At 37.7% G+C, this 16,094-nt stretch overlaps 2 protein-coding genes across 4 annotated transcripts in view; one reads left to right on the top strand and one right to left on the bottom strand.

Annotated features, from left to right (window-relative positions):
• PHKB (phosphorylase kinase regulatory subunit beta) overlaps nt 1-16,094 on the top strand; it is a 198,366-nt gene that overhangs the window by 97,079 nt on the left and 85,193 nt on the right. The gene's annotated exons all lie outside the window — the stretch shown is intronic.
• Nucleotides 1-16,094, bottom strand: part of ITFG1 (integrin alpha FG-GAP repeat containing 1) — a 70,414-nt gene that overhangs the window by 34,750 nt on the left and 19,570 nt on the right. Inside the window, exons 7-8 of the mRNA XM_057375671.1 lie at nt 13,881-13,942; nt 11,758-11,842 (exon numbers count right to left, since the gene is read on the bottom strand). Coding sequence (XP_057231654.1) covers nt 11,758-11,842; nt 13,881-13,942 — 147 coding nt within the window. The remainder of the gene's footprint in view (nt 1-11,757; nt 11,843-13,880; nt 13,943-16,094) is intronic.

The raw sequence follows: 16,094 nt of genomic DNA, 5'->3' as shown, positions 1-16,094 counted from the left end.
AAATACATGAGATAAACTAGATCTATTCAAAATCCTTAACCCAATAATCTAATTTGGTTCGTTTGAATATTGCCTTTGCTGATGTATTTTCATCTTGACCCATAATATTGAGAAAGYTGTAAATTTTACTGACATACCGAGAAGAGTAAGTCCTTAGTAATTTAATCCGTCCCTGTGTTCAGTTGGGAAGAAAATTACCTTTAATACAAATCCACCATTACAAGTCCACCATAACATTYTTCTAAATTTTCTGAACTAGTTTTAAACTCTTCTGCTGTCAGCAAGACTTTAAGAAGAGTCATGAGTTCACGTGTAATATCTTAATCTGTACTTAACACAAAAGACAACACTGGAGAGTGGATTAACACAATGGCTAATAAATCCCAGGCTTACAGAATTAGGTAAATTTGAGTAAATTACAGGTTTTCAAAAATGTTCTTTAAGCATCCTTAATCCACATATTTCTGAGACCTTTAGCAGAATAATGACCTTTTAATATTTAAACAAGCAATGACTATTTGCATCTAGAATTCTGACACACACAGCATATAGTGGGGAAAAAAGTAATAATTTACAGTCCGTTATCTACTCCAGGAGAAATCTCTGTGTTCMCATTTTGCCCTTGCAGCCCTGCCTSCCCAGCAGGAGCCAGGCCAGCCCTGGACAGCTCCGTTTGGGCTGAGGAGAGAGCACAGGGGGCACTGAGCAGGAGCGCCAGGCAGCAGCAAGAACTGCAGCAGCAATAACCACAACTGCCAAACCCCACCAGAACCAAACCTGGCTCCACACACATCACACCCCTGCTCAGSAACATTGCAGGGAATCCACTTTTCCAGGCTATGAAATCAAAGCTCAGGRTAATAAAAAGGAATTCACCTTTTCAACTTGCTCCTTAGCCCTCAGAGTTCTGAGGAGCTGGGTATTTCATTTGAGTTAACTGCAGTGTTCRCTGTGAACACTGAAGTGAGGTCCTCATCTGGCACGTTAATTACCTGAATCATTTCCACYACTGGATTTTATATTATATCCATCAAATACTGCAAGTTACAGCCACAAACATCCTCTCAGCCTGGCTCCCTGACAGCAGCTCGTCTMTCCCACAATAAATTACACTTTTACTGGTTTGATGTTTCAGAAATGCTGCTTATGAGCACCCTACAAAATGGATTTCTGTATGAACCACAAAYGTGCTGAGAGCACCAAGGGGCTTCAGGCACAGCTACTGCTTGGGTTTGCAAAAATCCAAACCAGCAAGGCAAGTGGATTTTATAACATTGCTTGATGAAATCTCCTCAGCTAATATACCAAAACCAGATCATCTGCCCAAGTCACTGAACCCCTCGTTCATTTTCCAATACAGTCCTGTCAAACCTTACCTGCACCATGAGAAAGGCTTTCTCAGCCTGCCAGCCTGTACTGCTATTAAACTGAACCTCCTTTCAGGGGCTATGTGTGTGTACATCYAGATCTGTGCACAGCTACATTTTCTGGGTCCCTCCCTGATCTCATCAGGAAGTTGGGAGATGGAAAGGAGGGTTATAAGGGGAGGAGGAGTGATGAAAATACCAGACTTCCCCAAATATCTCCAAGTGATAAAGCCAAACTTTTAGTGGCTTCCTACATCCCATCTGCCTCATGAATTACTTTACCTCAGCACCAAACCCCTCCCAAATCCTCATGGCAGCTCTCTTCTCAAGGATAGAGAATTTAGGATGTGAAATAGCCTAGGTGACAGAAACCCATTAAGTTCACACCAAAGAGGTGGGAAAGGGAATTCCCACAGAACAGGGAAATCAACATAGCAACTATGGAATCCGACCATCTGAAATCMCTTGTGAAGGTGTTTGTTTTCCTCCTGCATCAACCAAGAAGAACAAAAACATGTTACTGCTCTGATTCTTTACTTACACGAGCTAGATTAAAATTCTGTTGGACTACAGTTTTTTCCTAAACTTAAAYGGAAGAAAGTATTCAATTTGCAAATTATCAACCATGGGAATATTGAAGGGTTTGCTAAAATTGAATTAAGTTGCAGAGACATATGTTTTCTGAATATAAAATGTAAATCAAGCCCTTATATTTTCATCACATTTCTACAAAAGTTTCAGTCTGAAATGATTTTAGAAGATTTTCAATAACACACAAGGACAAAGAACCTCCTTGCTCAGTTTTAGAAAGGGGCAAGAGCAAGGATGTTCTCATTTTAAATTATGCTACGGAGCAGAGGAGAATATAAAATGTTTGATTCTGCTTATACTGCAAACATTCATCTTGTTATGCCAATAACTCAGTTTGCTAGTGAGGGTAGTTAATGTTCACAGTAGAGCAGGACATTGATGCAAACACCCTGGCAGCTTTGAGGAATAACCACTCCATAGGGCAGAGAGGACAGAACAGACACAGAATCAGACACAAAACATCACCTGCACATGCAAGTGTGCTAGATAAATAACGAGCTTAAGATTTGATTAAGAAATTCAGKGCAGTCCAAGAATGAATAGAAGGGCAAATATGCATCAAACAACACACCTTTGCCCCTGCAAACTGAAAATACTGTGAYATATATTCCATATTGGAAGGACAGAGTTTCCTCAATCCCTCTGACAGAAGATAAATGTCCATTTATGTAATTTCTTCTATAGGATCATGTTTTCAGTTGCAATTTCTCTTCAATTCTGTGTGACATGTATTAAAGAACCCAGTAATTAAAAAAATATAGTTCAAGATATGAAAACAATCTGCTGAAAATTCACAGCAGTTTTGAAAAAAAATATTTTAGAAATAAATTTTGTCAAAAAACATCTTAAAAACAAGACAAGAGGCCATTCTTAAGCTCACATACTGTTGTATCACTTTACAAAACTTTTTTTTTCAGACAGAGATACCCATCCCATGGATACTGGACTGGTTTGCATGAATTTTGGYTGGTTGGTTTTTATTTTCCTCACCTACACTCAGTGCTGAGCTGAATTTAAAGATCACAAAGATGAGATACAAAAACATTAGTTTGGTACTTAGAGCAGACAGAACAAATTTTAAACTTAAAAGGCTTCAAGCTCCAGCTCTGAGAATGTAGTTGAAAATAGGGCATCAATGAAATGAGAATATATTCTGAGTCGTAGCAAAATAGTTTTACAAAAACCAAAATTAGTCAAATACTRTATTACAGAAAAGTAGCAATCAAAGGAAGAAAAGCCCAACAYTCTTCATCTCTATCATAATATTATATCTTATTTCTTCTCCAGTTTTTATTTCTAAAGCACATCTTACAATGTACAGATCCATCTTTTATAACCAGAAAGAAAATGTTTCCTGCATTTCTGAAGCTTTTTCAAAGACACTGTGAAACCAACGAATCGATACAGCAGCTTTTCCAGTTTTGAAAGAAAATATTTCATTTCTAATCTTTACATGATTCCCACCTTGGGAGCTCCTGCTGATATACAAACTACTGATCTTGAAGACCACACAAAAAACACCCTCAGCAGCTGCTCACGGAAGAGCAAACTCACTAACAACAAATTCACCTTGGACCTGAGAAACTCWTATCTTTATGCCTGGTTTCCATCTCAATGTAAATAAACATGCTTCAGTTTTAAACTCTGACCTTGAATTTAAATTTCTCCCCAAAAGAAACGGAAAACAGAAATTCAAAAGAGTGTCATTAACACAACTGATCAGTGCATTTAGGTATTCATGGGTGACAAAACAAGCATKGGTGACAACAGCTGGATGAACCCCTCAGACCTCACTGGTTTCAAGTATTTATAAAAATACCTTGTATAATGTGTCTGTAATAATATCCTTCAACCTAGGTCYACCTAGGAAACCTATTTCTGGAGACCCTCTGTAATCTTCACTCAGTTTCTGAGGTCTGCTAATCTGTCTTTCTCTTACTGTATGGAATAAAAAAAAAAAAATCTCATTCCAAAGAGGTGGAAATCTTACTTATCATTTCCCTGTAATTTGCAGCAGTAGGTGTGCCCTTATAGCAAGTGTGTAACTGATACTGTAACTCCAGACCCAAATGTCCTTTGCTAGCACCACTGAACTTTTGGAGCACCTTTACACAGAGACYCAACTGTCAATGAGCACCTTCTCAACACACCACTCATGACTGTGATACAGAATAACTACATGGTTAATAAAGATGAGGTTCAGTTGGCAGTGGAAAGGGCTAGAAAAAGAACAGTCCCACGTACTCATCACCTGCAAACCTGTACTTATGTCTAAATATGTAAAGACAAAATTAGAAGGCTTATTCCATYTAGGAGTCATGTGAGAATCATTACCTACAACTGCCTGTTTGCTGCATTTCAGACAAAAGCCGTGGATACAGAGCTCCTTTCCAACACTGCCCATGATTGCCAAGRGCTGGAGGCCCAATCCAAGCACCCCTGGGAGCACAGCTCACCCAGAGAGCTTGTGKAAGAGACACTGCTGAGCTTTAACATTGATTCTGAATGGTCACACTTGCAAAAAACACAGCTCAAGTACTTTCAACCTGTTCTACAAGTAAATTTGAATAGAAGGCAGAAAACAACTTGTAAATCAGATTAAACCCAATATAACGTTATTAGAATTGTTAGATGCTCCAAATGCAATCCTGAGGTACTGCAGCTTGAGAACACWTTTTAAAATGCATCAGCACATAACAAACAGTGAAAGAGTTCCATACAAGAAACTTCTTCCCAAACCCAGAGGTATCAGAGAGGTGTTTGTAAAGCAAACACACTTGTAATTTACTTAGCGTGAGTAAACCTAGGTAAAAGATGCTCAATCCCAATGTTCAAATTCCTTTAGMGACAGAGAAAAAGGTGTCACAAAAGTGCTCTTTTGCAGCCAGGTTCAAGGGTTATCAACTATGCTTGTGCAATGTACTATCCAACACAGGCTCTGAAAGGAAAATGGAACCTGAGGTAATGACAAGCTCTGGGATCWCTCACTCCAAAACTGTTTCATAATACAGCAAGATAAAGCTGTAGCTATGAAGAGCAGGACARCTTTTGGTGGGTGTATGATCTAAACCTTTTTAATTTAAATGCTCTGTAGTTCTGCTGCAGTGTAATSTTACTTCTGCTCCTTTAAAAACAAAAATAGAATCAACTTTTGGGGGTTATTCTGAGATCAYAGATTGATTATTGTAACTTCTTACAGTTGTGTTAAATAAAAAGAAATTGTTTTCTAGCAAGTTGGGGGTTGGACTCCATCTGTAGAGGTCTCTTCTAACCCTAACTATTCAGTGAAATAGAAGTTAACTATACAGGCTAAGAATGTCAGCTTTCATAATTCTGAATGTAAAAACAAGACCCTTCATCAACCACAGAAYTCTCATTCATGCACTGAGAATCCAGTGCTCTCTCTTGAGAACACACAATCAGAAACAGCCCTGGTCTTGTATTATCACAGACCTTTTTCAGTAYAGTTTTCCAAGTTCTCTTGGAAAGGGTGAGAAACAAAAGACCTAAACTTGGTTCAATAAAAGCCAAGAAGTTTTTCTTTGCTGTTAATTTTAAGTCCAAATGAGGTTAGGCCACCTCTTTAATACAAATCAGCCTAATGAATGACATGCTTTTTTATTTCAACATACATTTAGGGTGCTCRCATCTCTCCCTCTTGTCTTTGCCCAGTTCTCGTTCTCCTCTCTCAGGAGTCTTTCATTTACRGTTCTGAAGAACAGTTAGAGGATAAGGGGGAAAAAAGCCCTGTTAGGTGCCAAAAACAATGCCCTTCTGAGGCAGGCAAGAAGCCTGCAATGAGTACAACTCAATTTGATATTCAAACAAAATACAGGTTTGTTTGAAAGCTGATATCTTAAATTTATCTTCTCAAGTAATAATATCATTAGAATTCTTTTGTCACTCTGTKCTTTAGGWGKTCAGTGAGATGGTCATGACAGAGARTTATAAWAAATTACTAAGATAATTAAACATTATTAAAACAATCAATGTCAACTGCTTTTAGAAAATGTGAATCATAACTTCAAGAAACAGATGCACAGATAATTCAAAGTGGACATTAAAGAAACCCCTACAACACTTTCTTACACAGTAAATCAATTCTAAGTCCTTCCAAAGAATCCATTTTCACAGCTCCACTGCATAGAAGCACTTGAACACAGCGTGMCAGCAAACTGCACAGAGACTTCCAGGCTGCACTGAGCCAACAGAGCAGCCTTCTGCCTCCAATGGAAATTCCAGGACAACTGCAATCCAAGCAGGGAAAAGAACTACATTAAATACAATGAGAAACCCCCCTCACACATATTAACCAAAAAGCTTCACAGAAATTCCTGTGCAGTTTATGCTGAACGCTGCTTGTTTCACGTTTCATATCAAAACCAACTCCAAGCCTGGCTCTACCATTTGGAGCTCTGTGATGTTACACACGTTCAAAGCTCCCATGGCAATAAAACTCCAGGTGCTAAAGGGGGTAAAACAGTAACCAAGGCAAGGCATTGGTGTAACTTCTTGGGTGAGCTCAGCCAGGGTCAAGAGCTCCTGCTATATCAACTATGAACTGTGCCAAAGAAAAATTCAATCTGGAGATGAATTTGTTCAACTAGGAATGAATAAACAAATGCCATGTGCACCACTCCTCCAATGTTATTGCTGGAAAGAAAGTTAAGTAATTCTTAATGCACAAGCCCCTTTGACAAAAATTAACATGAAGCAACAACATTATTTTTTCCCAGGAGATATACTAGCATTTGCCAGCAGCATGAGAGATCTTGGCAAAATACGGGAATCTGATTTTCCCCCTTAGAAAGGGACACTGGGAACTACATTTAAAACATTCAGCTATCACTGTTCAGCACTGCTGGTTACAAATTAACAAATAAAACAGCCTTAGCTCCTAAATCCACTTCCATGGACTCAAAACACAAGTGTCAACTAACCTAGTATGTCTCTATACACTGCTGTTTCAGAYGTGCATCTGGTACTAAAAGCATCTCTTCCATATCTAAATCTCTCAGAATGCTTTGTTTCCTTCAAATTTCGCATCTTTTTCACCCAAACTGATCACAGTAAAACCAGCTTTTCTCCCATGCAGAGCACTTCACACACAGCAGTATTGTCATCCTGCACCTTAAGGTTCTTAAGAGAAYCCTTTCATTGACTACAGGAACACTAAATATTTTCACAACACAGTGTTCAAAGGAGAATGGGTTTTTTAGGGGGCTGTTTACCAAAATGTACCATTGAAATTTTCCTTTGATACATTGCTAGTGCATCTGAGGATGCAACATTCTGAAGCAAAAAAGAAATTCAGATGCTAAAATGAAGCTGACAGACAAAACTAAAAGGTACAAAATCCAATGCAACTGCAGGCAGAAAAGAAGTGCATTTAAGGTATCATCAGCTGCAGAATAATTAAGGTCTACTTTAAATAAAAATCTTTCAACAAAATGCATTTGGCACAGTGCAATGGAAGGTTGAAAACCCCCCAAAGGTTAGGCACTGTGTTATCCTGTTTAAACATAATTAAGTGGCAATAATGAGCTATCATTTCCTACAAGGAAAGTGCTAATTACTACCACATGTCATATAAGTAGTTAACATACATGAAATAGTTCAATTACTTGGCAGGGGGGAGAACAGAAAAGATTCTCTCAGGATTATTAGTTGGGATGACTGGATTTAAAAYATGAGAAAAAACTGAGCTCAGGCCTCTAAAAGACTTTGATAGAACTTTAGCAAAACCAACCCATGCTTGGTCAAAAAGCAAGCAAGTGTGCATAAAAGGAGTGTATGCAAACTTCTTAAATTAGAGAAGAGAAAGGGCAGCAGCTAAGAATTCAAATGGTGACTCAAAAATAGAGGACTGRGTTGGTTAAATGCTACCTAGAGAAGAGTTGTGCTGTATTTAGTTGTGAGGCTACCATGAGCACTATGATCAAGTTTGATTTCAAAAAGCTGTTTTTACTCTCTTTTAAATATAGGCCACAACAAAGTTTTTTGCCTTAACTAAGCAAAATCAATGACTGATTWATCAAACTTTTACATTTTCAGATACCAAAGGATGATCTATCAATCTTCCCTATCCAACTGAACCAATTATAGTTAAATAGCAATTATGACACCAATTTCCTATAGAAATGAATTAATGGCCTGTATAATCAGCACAATATCCTKTGCTAATGATTTCTGACTCACTACTTTAAAAACATATGTCATTAATCTTTAAATTAACAAGAAAATAGCAGGTTTTTGTGTCCAAAATACAGCTTGCATTCATCTTACCCTAAAAAAAAATTGGTCCTTTTCATATTGTCCCATTGAAATCCTTCAATTTCTTTAAAAAGACAACATTTTCCTAGTAATTTAAGTGACAATTAATAAAACTCTCTATATATTTGCACGTATTTATCAGGATTCTAGACAACATCTATGATTTCCTCTAAAGACAGTAGAAGCAGATCTTCTAAAAATCCTCTGCTGGCTCGCAGATAACAACAGTGCAGGATTAATCATTTTTGCTATAGCAACCACTGCACTGCAATTACCATAGTGACATGAGAAGAATAGAAAAAGTAATAATGAAGAGCTCTTACTTGTTTGGAGCAATGTGGCAGCTAAATAAGTGCAGAATTCTCCAGTGCCCAACTCTGCTCACCTTAATCAATTGAAATGCCATTTGTAATAAATGTCAAAAAGCAGTTTTGATTTGTTTTTAAAAGGGCAATACAAATCTGTCAATTGTTCCCTGTCCTTTGGTCAGATTAATGTACAAATCACTGCTATCGTGTAACAGAAGGGAGTGCTACTTATTAGAGAGGTTCCAACTTAGCAAGTGTAAGGTCTACCACATTACCATCAATCTACTGATGTAGACACATGTTTTTACATAACTTTCCATWAAMATATATACAAATATATATATGTAGATAGATATAAACACRGTGACTTTCARATACRTACAAACATRCACTTGTGTATCTTTTTAATGAAGRAAAAAAAATCTTTTTTTCAGTACTTCAAGAACACTTGGTACTAAGATTATACCAACATCTGTGACAGTTTCTCATGAGTCACCTAATTGCTGTTTTTTTCCAACTCCACTTATCCAAATAATTTATATTTGATAGCTGTTGTTCAACCTGCTTAGCTTAAGAAAAGAAGTCTTATCCCAAATTAGMTGCTTTTGGAAGTTCTCAGTCAGAATCTTGTACAAAGCTCCCCACTTTTTTTTTTTTTTCAAATAATAGGTAAACACTCAGGGCTGGAAAGAGTACTTCAAATAAAATTTTCAGAAGCAGGCAAGAATGCCAGACAAAGTGACCTTTTGAAACAATGCCTATTTTGCTAAGATGCAGGTGTGCTCAGCGAATCAGAATCTTGCACTGCAGGAGTGCAGCAGGGTACAAACAGAAAGGTGGGTGTAAGAGGGAAGGCAGCAGCCCGAGTGACAGCCCCAAACTCATATCTGGACCTGACTCAGTTGCAGAGTCCAGCCTACACAAGGTTAAGTACATGAGAAGTGGCAGAGTGAAAGCACAGAGATACAGAACCCTTTGAGACCTTTAGCAAATGGCAAAGCTGGCACATCAGCTGTGAGGGACAGAAAATGTCAAGGAAGGGGAAGAAAAATACAGGCAGGCAACACAGAAGTAATGTCAGAGGCTCGTGACTGTATTTTGAACGTCTGTAGTGCCAGTGGCTGTCCCCAGTGCCAGGAGGAGGATGCTGTGGCACAGCACAGTGTGAGTGTGCAGCACTTTCTGCATCACACACAGCTTGGCAAAACCTGCCTAGGTAGAAGGCAGCACTGTCTCCTAACACATCTCATTTTCCATTTCACTGTGGTATTTTGATTTCTTGTGCAATCAATCATGCCCCATCACAGATAGCCAAATTATTCCAAACTGCAAACCATCATACYTTAACTTCCTTTGACTTACAACAATCATTATTCTGTCATTTTTGGAATGGCAAACTGCAAACAGGAGAGGTTCAAGTCTGACAAACCATTTCTAGTAATATGTTGCCTTTAGCTCTAGCTCAGTACAAGCAGCTCTATGCTCAAAGCCAGCCTACTGAAGTATCTAAATATAAGCAGTTATAGCACAGTGGATAAATAAACACTTTTACTGTGATAGAACATTATATTCATAATGTGAGATTTTTCCCTTTGTTGTTGGTCTGGTGCAGAACAMAAAATACCAGAATGAAAATGAAAAGCTGTTTTTTCTCCTCCCATTTACAAGGGGTAGTGAACTCCAGCCCATGGGTCACCGCCCTCCCTCCCAACCTCTGCTGCACCAAACCATTTTAGCACTGCACACTCCATTTAGCCACATGTTCAAAATTTCAACTTTATCATCTGAACAGTTCCTCTTCTCTTTACAAAGATGTCCCAGGGTTTATTAAAATTCCATTAATTACTATAAATTTCTAAAATTACGATGTATCATTTGGGCTCATTAGCCACCTAACACAGAGATAAAATTATCCTATATTAAGATAGCTTTTCACATTTCCATTGTTAAAAAAAAAGAAAAATTTCTATTTAGTACCTATTAAGACATATTATTCAGAACATCAGCTTGGAAAATTATTACAAAAGAGCCAGCACACTTTATTCTTTTTTAACTACAAAAACTGCATTRTTCTATTCTTTCCTTCATATATTACACAGACAAGTATTCAAATTTGAAGATAAATAGTAAAATATTTTATTAAAACTTTGTCAAGGATTTTAGCAAATGGGGTAAACATTTCACAGAAGAGTCTGGAGCATGGTTCAGGTTCTACTTTATTTCATTCCCTGCAGATCTGATCTAAGGACCATTACCCACCCGGCAGAGCTGTCTTAACATTCACATGTCACCCTCAAACACTTGTAAGTGGCAGCACAGAGAAAGTGAGGCACACCATCAAGAAGTTTAAAAACTGTCATTTTCTTTAAAAAGAATTTCTAAWGAAAATGTTGAAACGAGGGTACCATTTGACAACATTTAAAGACAGGCTCAGTCTCACTGTTAACATGTGTGTTGTACAAATACAGTAAATTATGTTTTAAAGAAGTTATTTACAGTCAATTATGTCAGCAGAATCAGGCCTGCAACATTTTGCCTTGGGTTGGAAAATTGTTATTTTAGTGGACAGAAAAATAATATTTTTTGCACTACAAAACCAACATGCCCCATTCTCTGTAACACAACACACACACACATTGATAAGCCACAATTGACTGGAAAAGTACATTCTAATAGGAAAATACAGACTTTCACTAACCTTTGCAAAAATAGATTTACATATAAATTAAAGTTTCTCCTGTCCAAAAACCTTCCAGAATTTTCAATTACAACCATTAAGGTTTTACTGTGTTCCAGCAATCTTTATTGAATTAATTTTATTACATTTATATTTTGTCTTTATTAGGTCRTACAAAATGAAGGATTTAGAAACATTTAATCAGATATTGTCTTCTGAACAAGATTAGAGGAAAAAAATAAAATCATGACAAAATAAGTGTCTGATAAAATTAACTTTAGTATTGTAACCACACCTCAAAGCAACAAAAATTAGATACGTATGAGGCAAAATGTCCTGGGATAACCAAAGCTGAATTTGTTAATTATTCCCAGACATTCCAAGATTTAAAAATTGATGTAACACATTAAAGAGAAAAAGCAGAGAAATGTAAAAAGACCCATTTAGAGCTAAACACCTTTATTTGTTCTCCACTGTAGATTACCTAATCAAAACATGAGAAAGAAACATTCAGGACAGCGTAAAAAAAAAGAAAACTCACCAAAATCTGCAAACACAGATTGTCCAACAACTTTGGCACCACTGGGCATTTCCTTACTTTTGCCAACTTTAGAGAAGTTCCCATCCTAGCAAAGAGGACAAAGATGATGCAAAGACTGAATTGCAGAGTAAGTGATAAAAACTGACTTTTGAACCAAAGAAAACACACATCACTAATGAAGGACTTCAGGAGATAACAGAGTGACATCTCAGCTATGGAAAAAACGGCACTCTTCAAAACTGGGACTGAATTTYTGCATTTCTAATCTTTCCTGGATTCTTATGGAAATCCAGCAGTAGTAATATTCATATACAATTTCCATATATTTTGCTGTGCTATGAGGAAGAGATTGGATTATTTCAGCAACATTATCTAAATGATAATTAAGTGATTATGAATACTAACGTTCATTTTTGTATCTTGACATAGGATTTTATAGACRTAAGTAATATATAACAACACACCTGCATAACTGTTAAAAACAGGGTTCTGATTTGCCTTCTAATTAGKAAATAAATTGATTTTATATTAGGTCTGGCTTAGAACTCATTTTACTTATCTGTTATTAAAATCTAGGCCTACAGTCCATTGTACCATCAGAAAGATAAAACGTGCAGGATTGTTGTTTATCACAGAACTGAATCATGACTGGAACAAACCCATTTTCAAATGCTGAGTTTTCATAGCCATGTCTGATGACCCAARGCCCACTTCCCCAGTCACTGCCATCACTCCTGTACACAAATGCCCAGGAAGGGATGGAGCCAAAGGCTTGGGAATGGAGCACAGTTATCCATATCCAACACGACTCATGTCATATTTAGTTTGTAAACGTCAGTGCAACTCTRGACACAGAACTGTTTGTACTGAATGTCTGACTATGTATCTTTACCGTGGCATATAATTTATAATCATTCTGATGAGAAAGTTTAAAATGGATGCATTTCCATGCAGTAGAATAGAAGAAACCCTGCTCTTAGTTGGCCCAAAAGCATATCTTGTGTAGGCAAATATTTAAAAACCATTTGAYAGTGCATCAATGAAGGGAATTACTTTGTCCTACAAAGAGCAATTTAATAGCTTTTAATGGATCAATTAAGATATTTTTAGTTTAATACACATGCACATGCATTTTATATGTATGATCTGTTTTACTGGGTTGATTTGATTCCAAAGAACAGAATTCTTTGTTTCTAAAGATAAGCAAATTTATCCATACAAAATATATAATGCAGGATAACATTCAAAATGTGAGTCCAAAACTTGYAAGAAAATTTAAAAAAAAMCCCACTGAGAGGAGATAGGACAAACACCTTGTGTACTTACTAACACTCAATAGTCAATGATTTTGCAAGTCTACCTAAAGCTGTAAATACAGGGTTCAGGACTCACTGCTTTCATTATTCGTGCCTGGCTGAAGACAGACACTTTATCTCAGACAACACTCTGTTCTACAGTGACTCACTGTGAGATGATGGATATATTTTCAGGTAAACCCTCAAAAACTCATTCCTTAGCTACTRAGAAACACTTCCAGTACTTTCTATCACCATAAAAAAGCAAACTTTATCGCTATAGTCCTTTTGGATAACAAGGTACAAAGGAGCCCCTGGCCAGGTTAGGCAATACAAATGCAGAGCCTCAACAAACAAACAAACAAATAAATAAATAAATATTAATCCATTGTTCTCAACTCCTCAAATAGTTCTCAACTCCTCAAATTGATCTCAACTCCTCAAACCCACTGAACTCCTCAACCCTGAACTCTTCAACCCTCAAACATTGATCTCCTCAACTCCTCAAATCCATTGAACTCCTCAACCCTGAATTTCATTTATGATATTTATTTAACACAGGACTTGGAATTTCCTCAAATATAACTTACACATGTATTGTAACAGTCAGAAGTGACATCTGGAACTTCTGTCCCAGAAAATCTTACCCAAGACCTGGAGTCATGTATCTAACCAAGCTCACTTGAAAAAATATTCTTTCAGACAGCACGAATAAAACCAAACTGATCAGTCTTTTATCTATAAATCACYGTAAATGTCAGAAGATGACTCTTTGGCATTTGTAACTTATCTGTATTTCAAAAGAATGGTTGTTTTTTTCTCTCTTACCTTATTTACCCACGTCTCAAACTGAATGGTTTTGGAATTTGGTGATGTGGTAAGGAACAAATCTGCAAGGAAAATGTAAGAGAAATAAAATACTTAACAGCAGACTGCACACATAAATATTTGATCACTTGGTAAATATATATAATTTTAAAAATACCTATATTTTAGAAGTTATAAATATATTAAATTCTAGTGATGTTTAGAAGTATRTCTATTAAGTGAGAAAGACTAAAAACACACACCTCAAAACTATTTTCATGTCTTGTACTCTTCTGTATAAATAAATATCAATACATATCAACTACCCTTTTATTTGGGATATGTTTGAATTAAGCCACACATACACTGTTGACAGGAGGAGAAAAGTAGATGGAGAAATATTTCTGGCTTCCTAGACACTAAAATTCTCTCAAACATCAAAACTGYGCAAAATAGAGCTTCAAAGGATTTATCTGGCAAAGCCTAAAGAGGAGCTCATTTATCACCTTTAGAAAAGTCCCCAAATTAGAAAAATGCAAAGAAAAAACTTTTACTAAAAAAAAAATCAAAAGTGGAGGTTGAGGAATAAAGAAATTTTTTAAAAAATAAGTCCGATCTCAAGAAATTCAGATTTAAGAAAACCAATTTTTAGATTCAAATACTTGTTTTCTCTTTCTTTGTCTCACCCCCACCCCACAATTTCAACTGCCATTCTTTGAGCTAGAACACAATGGTTACTTTACAGAGAGAAGAAAAAAAAAAGAGAAGAGAATATTAATGCTTTACCCTGAGGTGTTTTACTGAAAAAGCAGGTAGATGGCTGTACAGGGAATTTCAAATGGCACAATAAGGAATACTGTCTTCCAGGGGAAAAAAATCCAGCAATAAACCAACCACAAAACTCCAAACCTCCCCACATCTAACAAGCAAAACCCAAATGAAAACCCCACATCCGCACAAAATTCAACACAGATTTTTGCTTATAGATTTCTCTACCCCCTCAGCTTAAAGGCTCTACCATATAATTTTATTCCTCTGAATATTTGAAACGGCCACTTTCTTTACAGGATACATATGAGAACCATGATAGTGGACTTCATTGGAATGAATTACAGCGATCCTTAAGGACCTCTTGAAGGACAAAAGTAACAAAAATACTCCGAAGACAGCATAAATGTAAGTTAGAAAACTTACATATACTTTGAAATGTTAACTTTGCATCTTGAAAGAMACTTGTGCAACACTGTTGAKTACTATCAGMTASAAAYCACAAAAATATTTAAAAATCCAATRYATGCAGGGRGGRAAAAGAGAAACATGGAATAAYAGAAGCCCTAACTCATTTTCCTACAGGCCAAAGTGCCATTCTATCTTAGAAAAATATTCTGGAGGTTTAAATGATTATTACTGTCCTTGAAGTACTTGGCACTGAAATTTGCAATGAGCTCTGCACTCTGCTGCATACAGGTCACACCACAAACAGGCTCTTGAGGAGTTCTATCGACAGACCCAGCAAAGGGTGAGCACTGACCCCCAGCTGGAGCAGGCTGGATGAGCCTCACCCACAGTGCCCACACCGTAACCCTTCCCCACACCTCTCTGACTCCACTTCACACACTGCAGAGCTTCCTTCACTGCTSAGTCAAACCTCTCTGCTCAGTGCTGTGTGCAAGGGGAGAGCCTGGGGARCAGTAACTCAGCATTCCCACTGGCTATGCTATGTTTATACAGATTTTGGGACTCCATCCCAGAATGAGACAAAATGGCACAGCTGCCAACACCACACATAACTCACCAGGTGTCACCATGCTAGAAATTCAGCTCTCAAGGCTTGAGGCTGGACATGCCCAGCTCCCTCAGTCCTCATCAGAGAGATGCTCCAGTCCCTCCATCATCTTTGTCACCCTSTGCTGGCCCCACTCCAGGAGCTCYRTGTCRCTCCTGTCCTCAGGATCMCAGAACTGGGCACAGCACCYCGGGTGATCCTCCCCAGRGCAGAGYACAGGGGCAGGATCACCCCCCTGAGCTGCTCCAATGCTCCTAAAGCCCCCCAGCCCCCCATTGTCCCTCCTGGTCTCAAGGACACACTGCTGGCTCATGGACAGTTTATTGTCCACCAGGACCCCCAGGCCCTTCTCCTCAGAGCTGCTCCAGCAGGTCCCCYCCAGCCTGTGCTGGTGCTGGGGTTGTTCCTGCCGGGTGCAGGGCCCTGCACTGCCTCTCTCCAGCAGCTCA

This window comes from Malurus melanocephalus, unplaced genomic scaffold, assembly GCF_030028575.1.
Source record: "Malurus melanocephalus ecotype Western Australia unplaced genomic scaffold, MMel_1.1 scaffold_254, whole genome shotgun sequence".
NCBI lineage: Eukaryota > Metazoa > Chordata > Aves > Passeriformes > Maluridae > Malurus > Malurus melanocephalus.
This window is presented reverse-complemented; position numbering and strand designations above follow the sequence as displayed.